The sequence below is a fragment of the Nannobrachium achirus genome (assembly GCF_963921795.1).
Source record: "Nannobrachium achirus genome assembly, chromosome: 3".
Classification (NCBI taxonomy): domain Eukaryota; kingdom Metazoa; phylum Chordata; class Actinopteri; order Myctophiformes; family Myctophidae; genus Nannobrachium; species Nannobrachium achirus.
Genome location: NC_137812.1, coordinates 60,728,006 through 60,737,967, shown reverse-complemented (window position 1 = coordinate 60,737,967; position 9,962 = coordinate 60,728,006). Strand labels below are relative to the sequence as shown.

Below are 9,962 nucleotides of genomic sequence, written 5' to 3'. Positions count from 1 at the left end.
AACGTTCTACGCTCCGCACATCATGGCGTAAATGGTTATGAAAATCACGGTCCTTGTTTTGACGTTCTACCATGCAGTTTAGCTAGTGAATTTCACCCATCAAATATCGACGGCATGATGAGATGCTTTAGCGACTGATACAAAGTAGATTGATCTGAGCGTTGGGATGGAGCAGGACAAGACAGATGTTAATCCAGCCAAACGCCTGTGCACGGAGCAATGTGCAGGGATGCGAGAGGGGAGGGCTATGGTTGACGTGGTACGTGACGGATGTTTTTAATCAAGATCGAAAATATGTTTCACCCACCCACTGATAAATATCATATTGCGAAGTAACTGTGGTCTTAAGTGGTTAGATAAATGACTCATTCCCAGTATCAGTCAGACTCAGAATATATACTTCTGGTCAAACATTTCTCGATAACTTGTGAAAGCTGTTCAGTCAAACGTGTACTTGAATTTAAGTGCTGGTCTACTGGAGTATAGCCCTAGAATGTCTCTGATCTTACATATTACATTTCATTTATATTCCAAATACTGTAATGTATGTAAGATCATAGACATTCTAGGGCTACTAGAGTACTTTCATTTTTAAATACTCTAAATAAGCTTTTATAATGTGTAAGTATTCAAAAGAACAAATTACAAAGAGCATTTTCTTTATATTGTCAGTGTATATTAACGTAGACATTTTACCCTAAAAAGATTTTCAAGAAAGTAAAATAAAAGGAGAAGAAAGAAAGAAAGAAAAAATCAATCACCACTACAGTTCTAGGAAGGATGAAATGTAGTGGAGTGAGAGTAATAAATTGTGCTAGAACCATGGAGTTATAGGCTATACGAGTGACGGCCATGGTAATCAAATGGCTATTTGCATAACAGGTTTACCAGGCAGACAGTAAGTGGTGGGCCATGCGCATCCCCCCTAGATTCAAGTCCAAAGGCTACCCTATCATATGGATAGGCTACTTTAACACCTACTGTAGGTTTCCAGCGGTGACTGTATGTGCATTGTGCATCAGGATACCTGGCTCCATTAGTGTGATAGATGAGATTAGTTCAAAGCAAACTTTTAGTTTCTCTACTGCAGCCATAATGTCTGCATCGCAGTATTTTCTATTTGTTCCATGCGCACATGTAGGCGCACGCACACATCTAAAGGCGCGCATGCACGTGACTTCAATAAATGACCGTCCGCCCTGAAAAGAAAACCCCAAAGCACCACTACCTGTTAGCAACCAATAAGTATAAATAGATAAATACCCAAGTAAATGACAGATACTCAAACAATGTACTTAAAGGAGTAGTTCACCCCCAAAATGACTTTTTTTTCTATTGATTACTCATGCCATGGAGAGTAGAGTTCAATAATATTTTTTGGTTTTTGTCACATTCCTAAGACAAAAATATGATAACAATAAATTTACCCCCATTCATTCCGGAATCAATGGGGGTAAATTTACTCAAATCAAATTTTTGTCTTAGGAATGTGACAAAAACCAAAAAATATTATTGAACTCTACTCTCCATGGCATGAGTAATCAATAGAAAAAAAGTCATTTTGGGGGTGAACTACTCCTTTAAGTACAGTACTCAAGTAAATGTACATAAACAGACACACACACAATATAGTTGGTGTCCTTATGGCTGGTTGTCTTTGCATTGATATGTTATCATGTGCTCTGTCAACAGTCCATCATCATGCCAGTGCACAACGCATCCTGCTGGCTGACTGACTGTCTGCAGGCCATCGTACAGCAAGACTTCACTGGTTCCATGGAACTGTCTGTCTATGACGATGCCAGCACTGTAAGTCTGTGTGTGTGTGTGTGTGTGTGTGTGTGTAATTTATTTGTGTTTTGAATATGTGACTATCAGTTCTGAGCATAAAAAAGATATTTGCAGTTTCTTTGTTAATGTATGTGCATCCATCTATCTGTGTGTGTGTGTGTGTGTGTGTGTGTGTGTGTGTGTGTGTGTGTGTGTGTGTGTGTGTCTCTGTGTGTCTGTGTGTGTGTGTGTGTGTGTGTGTGTGTGTGTGTGTGTGTGTGCGCGCACGTGCACGTGTGACTCAGGATGACTCTAGGCATGTGTTGGAGGCCTGGCGGGAGAAGCTGGAGAAGAGAAGCATCTCCATGGTGATCTCAGGCCATACCTCTGCTCAACCACGAGGAGGTCAGTTAGTCGCCTCGCGTGGCCAGACTGTTGCCTCCCACAATTTTCAAATGCTTCCAGTCATACAGTCTGGTAGCCTGACACTCAGCCTGAATTGACATTTCGTTTCACTCCATTATTCAGTCTGAACTCACTTCCACCGAAGGCGATTGCAGGGATGGGCGTTGCCAAAAAAGAGGCAGTCTTCAGCGATTGGTTCACCGTCTGACAACACATGAGTAGTGTTGTTATGTGTGCATGGCTGGCTAGTGGCTAGCCTGTTGCTTGCTAGTGCTACTTGCTAACCAAAGAAACAGGCAGAATAGGAGCACTACGAACTAGTAATCAAACACAACATAACATGCCTGCTACTGGTGTTTCATAGCGAGATCGATACGATCGCATTTTACCGCAGTTTACCGCATTTTACCGCGATGCGCGGTACGGTACGGCGGCGGCGCTGGTTTACTTGGAAACGCACATGAGTTCTGGGAAACCCCCACCCACGCTGATCACAAGACGCTGATTCACGACGCTGATTCGCCGATCGGATTTTCAACCGAGGAAGGACTCTTCAATGAGAGCACTTCTAGACCCCTGAATCGCCAAAACAAAAATTTTAAGGGGTGTGGCTAGCGATTCAGGGTCTGGAACTAGGCTAACAGTCTGGAGCACGGAAGCTCTGATCATGAACAAGCTACGTGGATGTGAAGCCTCCACTGGTCGCGCAAATGTATCCTAATATGAATCTAATCAAATCATCTGCTTAGTAGAAATTTAAATTAAAAAATAAAATGTAAACATGTTTAAAAATATATTTTCATGAACGGAAAAGACAAACAACAGATACCTTGAATTTTATTTTATTTCGGGAGGTATAGTTCCAAACTCTATATAGCATTCAGAGATAGTGGGAATAGTTGTCTGGCTATGCAAGACTGTGTGATCTAGTAGCATGCTCCCATCCTGCTAAACGCGAGCAATACAATCACCCAATACGCGAATGATAGAGTTTTGATTGATTGAATACTTTATTTGCAGGTTTGTTGACACTTAACAGTACAGCTATTGATTGTGGAAGTATGCATCAGCATCTTCAGCATACGGGCGGCCATAACTGAATGTGTCGAGATCCCATCTGGGAAGCAGAAGGTCCCAGGTTCGATTCCTGGCCCCCGGCAGTGTCCAGGTGTCCATAAGCAATACCCCTAACCTTGCTCAGTAGTAGTTTAATTTAGGCCTAGGATTATTGAATGCTTTAACTATTGAAAAATAGCAGATATGCAAGCTTGTAGATCTGCTATTTTTGAGTCGTGAAAATAAGTCGTGAAAATGAGTGAAAATCTTTGAACATATTCCTTTTTTAAGCAAACGTTTGTAACTAAAATTTTGCTTCTGGGTGGTCCCTGGAAATAGATATTTTGAGATGGGGGTCCGTGGCCAAATAAATATCAGTTTGGGGGTCTTTCAAATGAAAAGGTTTGAGAACCACTGACATAGCAGTCTCTCAAGAACAGACTAACTGAGCTCCAGTTAAGTGAAAAGGACCTTTTTGACGATGGCTAGCCAGATTGCTGACATAGAAACATAGGTTTTTCAAAAAACCTTAGAAGGATTCAAAAGACACTTATAGAATCAGGTCAAAATTCAAATTTTCAAAAATTTTCAAAAATAGCAGATCTACAAGCTTGCAGCGCGGCACCGAGAGACGCGCTGTAAGCTTGTATATCTGCTATTTTTCAATAGTTAAAGCATAAAATAATGATACACAATATAGTGTACCCGTTCTGAATGGGTTAACCATTAGCTCTTTCTATATACTCAGAGAAACAGAGATGGCTGTGTCTCAAGATACCCCCACAGGCTAATTTGTCATGAGCATTTGATAATGATAATAATTGTTATAAATGTCTTATTGCAAGCTGTTCAATCTTTTGATATGAGAATATGACAATAACTTCTCATTTGCTAGGCTATCACATGTTTTCACTCTGAAAATATATATTTAGTGTGGTTGCCCCTGCAGGGCAACCAGACTATAGTACAGGTACCTGTTCATAGTAGAAGTGGAGACCATGTGCCCATGCTGTTGTTCTGTCTTATTGGTGTGTTGACTTGTGTAGCATATAATCTGATATATCTAGAGTAGAAATTGTAGTTATCGCGGTAATAATAATACTATGGTGGTATCGTTTCTCCCCCAAAAAGTTGTTTTGAAAGATTATTTTTTAAATAAATTACCAAAATAAATCAAATAAATACATTGTGGTATAAGCGCGGTTATGAACTCGACACCGCGGTATGCATTACACAACTGCGGTATGGCGATATTGAGGTTATTGCAACCAGCCATAGACCACACCAATGCCACCCCTTGCAAATAGTCGCAACTCCTTGCAACAAAACAGTTTTAAGGCCATGTCACACCAATGCAACTCCTTGCAACAGCCATTGGGGATAATGGTTGCAAGTAGTTGCATGCAACGGTTTTGTTGCAAGGAGTTGCGACTAGTTGCATTGGTTTGGACCAGTGTGTTCTAGGGAGAGTGGCGTCACGCTTTGAACTCGCCGCAGACCGGAAGTGCCGTCTCATGGAGCCGTTCTCATTCCTAGCGAGCCTCTGCTCCTCTCCTGCCCCGTTCGCCCCCATTCTAGCCGAGGTATTTTCACTCGCTGGTAAGTAGACTAAATCACATCTTTTTCACCATGTTAACGCATTCACGGGCCTCTCCAAGGTAGATAACATTATTAAAAGGGTGAAAAAGACGTGATTTAGTCTACTTACCAGCGAGGAATGAGAACAGGCTCCATGCGTGTGCATGCGTAAGCTTCCCACCATAGAGTAAATAGGCTTTCCACGCTTACTATGGGAGTCGACGTAAGTGTCATAAACTATGGGAGTCGACATAAGTGTCATAACTCTCTATCTAAGGCTCTGGTTTGGACTGGCCTTAAGGGAAGTTCATAACCAAGCACTATAACGATAACCGTCGTCATAGTTATGGTCGTTCTGGTGTGAACTCTGTCATCCACTTAAGCTAGAACGTTTTTTAAAACAATGTTGGTAACACTTTCTATGAAGCCCACATTTATAATGCATTACCCTAAGCACAACACTAAGACACAGTTGTGTCATATGTACACACACACACACACACACACACACACACACACACACACACACACACACACACACACACACACACACACACACACACTGATCCGTTCTGTTGTGTTCTGTTCTGTCTTTCAGTGGGCTATGCTAAAAACATGGCCATAAGTCAGAGTTGTGGACGATACCTTTGCTTTCAGGACGCGGTAAGCATGTGTGTGTGACACTATGTGTGTGTGAGTGTGTGTGTGTATGCGTGCGTGCGTGTGCGCGCGCGTGTGTGTGTGGGGGGGGGGGGGGGGGGGGGGGGAGGACATGCTTCACTTCTCTGACCAGGTGTCTTTCATAAAACATACAGCGAATGTGTCAAAAATAACTAGAGCATAGCGTTCTGCCCAACACAGGCGCTCGCGCACACACACACGCACACACACACACACACACACACACACACACACACACACACACACACACACACACACACACACACACACACAGTCACACACACACCAGGTGACCTCAGCAGCCTAATGACTATTTGACAGGTCTGTCAGAGTGTTTGACTAACAAGCTTTGGGACTCAGAATGTATGGTTGCATATGGTTTTTCAATGTTTGTACATGGTTGTATGTAGTAGTATGTTGTGGGTGAATGTGCATGTGAGAGTGCTTGTGTGGGCATATGCACATTATCCATACCCATATACAATGTGTGCATGTATCAATGTCTTTGTTGAAACATGTCACAGTACAGTAGATGTGTGTACAGTACACTCATGCAGCACAAGAATGCATATTCTTGTTGGTGCGCTGGTACAGGGGCTGCGCCGCGACTCAGCATGTCATGTATGCCTTGATGTGTTACAATTGTTTGTATATATGTTTTGAATACATGGCTGCTGTGTCGTAAGACAAATGTCAGTGTGAACTGACAATAAAGTACTATATCATATCATATCATATCATATGATAGCAGTAGACCTAGAACTAGCTCACCATCCAAAAACTGACAAAACTATTAGCTAAGCCTATTAGCTAGTCAGATTATTTCTACAGCAGCAGCCCCTCACCATGCACACACACATACAATCTACAAGCTCACAACACGTTGCTTGGGACGCGCTGTCGTTGTGAGCTCCTTTTTTATCATTAAGTTTGAAATAATGGAATACTACTGTACTTTGAAGGCATATGGCACCAGCTCTACTATGGAGTGTAAGTGCAAGTTTCTGTGTGTGTTTCAGGATGATGTGATGTTGCCACAGAGGGTTGGTCTGCAGTACCAGTCTTCTCTCCTCCATCCAGATTGTGTAAGTGTAATGGTGCCTTCAAACCTGGATAGTTCGAGCGGCGCGATGACATACAAAGTGAATGCAAAGACGAGACGACGTGCGGCCAGGCACGGCCAAACGGGCCAGGCATGGCGCAAACGGGGGCAACATGGACGGTCGCCTCTGTATTTTCGCCCCCATCTGGAAAAATCCAACTGAAGCGACCTTCGCTTCCCCCCACCCCACCCCACCCATTGCGTCCTGACAGCCAATCAGCGTTGATCTTGTTCGGAGACACGGAAATGTTTTGGGTGTTTGGTTTTGGGACTCACTTTTTCCGGGTGTTTGGCCTTGATTCCGACGGGACATGATCTTTTTCCAAAGCTGACCAGTGTGACCAAAGTGTAGCGATTAAAGCGACTAGAAACAAATATCTCTTCAGGTCTCCCTCTCTCCTCTGTTAATCTGTGCACTGCCCCACCTCCGCCATCCATCGGAACCAACCACTGTGGTATTCTTCATCTCCCGGTTCTTACTGGGAGTGCAACGGTTCAGTCAGCCCACGGTTTGGTTCGTATCTCTGTTTTTGACTCAAGGTTTCCGTTCGGTTTTGGTACAGTAAAAAAAAAGAAAGTATTTCCAAAATATTCAGTTTATTTTAAAGATGAGGTGCCATCATTTGTTTCCCCCCTAAAACAAGATAATGAGGTATCATGATTAGGAGGAAGATTTTCTCCCAAGAAGTGCACAGAAAGAGTTAAATGATGTTTTTATGTGGCCACACCTGAAAAAAGAAAGAAATTCGGTTCATTCAGTTGGGGGCTGTTCGGTTTGGACACGGTATACCGGTTCGGTTCAGTATTGTTGCACCCCTAGTTCTTACTAATCTAGTCTAAATCATGTTTGTATTTGTTCACTTGCCCATGCATGCATTACAGTGTGTGTGTGTGTGCTTTGTAGTGTGTTCCGAAAACGTGAGCATTCAACTGAAAGGAAATTCTATGAATTCACATCCTTTAATCTGTATACACACTGTACTACACGTGCGCGTGTGTATGCGTGAGGGGCTGGGCGTGTGGGTGTGTGTATACGTGATGGCGTGTGTGTGTGTGTGTGTGTGTGTGTGTGTGTGTGTGTGTGTGTGTGTGTGTGTGTGTGTGTGTACGTGAGGGCGTGTGTGTGTGTGCGGCGGCGAGGGCGGGTGTGTTTGGCATGCAGAGTGTATCCGGTGGGGCTGCCTGCTGAGACCAGCCAGGTCAGGTCAAGGGTGAAAGGTTGTGTGTGTGTGGGAGGCGAGGGAGACAGGCTGGAGACAGCCGGCTTGCTGCCCCGCACAAACAACCTGCCCCTTCTCTCTCTGCTTGGGACTGTTCAAGTCTAAAGCAGGGGTTCCCAAACCTTTTTGTCTCAGGTCACCCCATGAATATTCTTTTAATCCGTGGCACCCCTACATTATAATTTTCACTCCCAGCACCTTATATTTATAGCATATCGTCGTTGTCGGGTGGAAACCTTGTCCAAAACCGTTATCATCTATAAAATGTACTAAATGATGCGAGGCGTTGTGTGCTTGTAGATCTGCTGTTTTCACTAGTTTTGTACGACAGTCTTGTATGATGAAGCAGGGCTTTGCTTTACCAAAAGAAGTACACATTTGAAACTTGGAGATACAAGGTTTCTGCCCGACAGTGACGATAGTTAAGTGATTATGTATGTAATAGCCATTTTGGTTAGAACTGACTGAAAATAACTTTGGACTTGGAGTTTAAAATGATACTACGGTAAATATTTTTTCAAGTGTCCAAATAAATTCCAGTTATCTTTGTAGTTATAGTTAGTTGTGTGAGCTAGGGAATTCACCAAATATTAGAATATTCGAATATCAAAGTCATTATTCAACGTTGTTCACAGAAGTCGAATATATATATATATTTTTTTCTCTCTTTAAAAATATATATAGTTTATAAAGCTTGGCTAGATAGGAAGTCATAAGAATGAGTTGTCAATGCCCCTGGTGGATGAATTTGTTAATGCTCTATACCAGGGGTTCTCAAAACCTTTTAAGCCGTGACACCCAAAATAAACTTATTTGAACTGGGGACCCCCACCCTGACAAGCACTTGGAATTGTAGGTATTACATTTAATGTGACTCGGTTCCACAGATAAATATTGTGAAAATAGCAGATCTACATGCTCACAACGCAAGGGGTTGTGAGCATGTAGATCGGGTATTTTCACAATGTTCGCCTCTTGCTTACTTAATATTTGACAGTTTGGCCAGTCCTGTCGAATATTCGACTATTCGAATACTTTGAGATCGAATAATTCGAATACTAAAAATCACTATTCGTGAATGCCCTAGTGTGAGCGGCCCTCATGTCTCCTGTCTTATGTGAAGTGCCTCTCTCCTCACTCGTTGCATCCTTGTTATCCACTGTACACTGCCTTTCTCTGAACTCTTCCCATCCGTATGCATAGAATAGAGCAAAACACTGTAGAATTGAGAAGAGTGAAATTTGTAGAAATCAAGTCAGTCAGTGTTTTTCAAAGTAGAGTGGTTCTTGAATGGATTCCAGGTTCCCCCTCAGGCAAAATGATGAGTAGTTTAATGTGTGTGTGTGTGTGTGTGTGTGTGTGTGTGTGTGTGTGTGTGTGTGTGTGTGTGTGTGTGTCCTGCCAGCTGATTGGCTGTGGAGTACGGAGGGATCCAGAGGGATCTACTGAGCGCTACACACGCTGGATCAATTCAACCACTCAAGACCAGCTTGTTACCCAGGTAACTAGCCTACACCGCTTGGTGTGTGTGTGTGTGTATGTGTGTGCGTGCGTGCTTGCATGCGCACACTTGTGTGTATTGTATGCACATACTTGTGTTTCTATATCAACTAGATGGTACAGTATGCCTGTTTCCAGGAGTGTGTGTGTGTGTATGTGCGTGCACGTGCGTGCATGCGTGTCGTGTGTGCGTGCATTGTGCGCTCGGGGTCGTGTGCCAGGCAGCGTCCAGGTCAGACAGAGACAGGATGCGTACCTGCAGCCAGAGTTTTTCCACGGAAACGCGCGGCTGGTCCGTAGCGAACGCACAGTCACTCGTGACCTCACTGCCGTATCACTCTCACAGCAAGGGAAGCGGGCCGTAATGTCAGCAGTCTGCCGGGGTTGGTTGATAGTGGAAAACCGTTGGCAGCCTTTTCTTTCCCCAAATAAATGAATGGGCAACTCTAGCTGCCCAACGGTTTAGTAGTGCTTTATTGAGTCTGACAGGACGAAAGCTGAGAGGAACTCGGCACACTGTAGGAACATGCTGAAAGTGTTACTGTCGCGTCCAAAACCTGTACTTTGCAGGAAATGGGGTGGAAAAAAAGATTCCAATTAATCCAATGAGTTATTATTTAGTCTCCAGCTCTTGTTAATAGCTTAAATGT

The 9,962-nt window shown here is 43.3% G+C and overlaps 1 protein-coding gene across 1 annotated transcript in view; it reads left to right on the top strand.

Moving 5' to 3' along the window:
* The first annotated feature begins 205 nt into the window (after nucleotides 1-205).
* The window catches only part of b3gntl1 (UDP-GlcNAc:betaGal beta-1,3-N-acetylglucosaminyltransferase-like 1), a 34,808-nt gene continuing 25,051 nt past the window's right edge, over nucleotides 206-9,962 (top strand). The window contains exons 1-6 of the mRNA XM_080722037.1: nucleotides 206-259; nucleotides 1,693-1,809; nucleotides 2,076-2,175; nucleotides 5,408-5,472; nucleotides 6,510-6,575; nucleotides 9,218-9,313. Of these exons, the coding sequence (XP_080578163.1) occupies nucleotides 230-259; nucleotides 1,693-1,809; nucleotides 2,076-2,175; nucleotides 5,408-5,472; nucleotides 6,510-6,575; nucleotides 9,218-9,313 (474 nt within the window). The 5' untranslated portion in view covers nucleotides 206-229. The remainder of the gene's footprint in view (nucleotides 260-1,692; nucleotides 1,810-2,075; nucleotides 2,176-5,407; nucleotides 5,473-6,509; nucleotides 6,576-9,217; nucleotides 9,314-9,962) is intronic.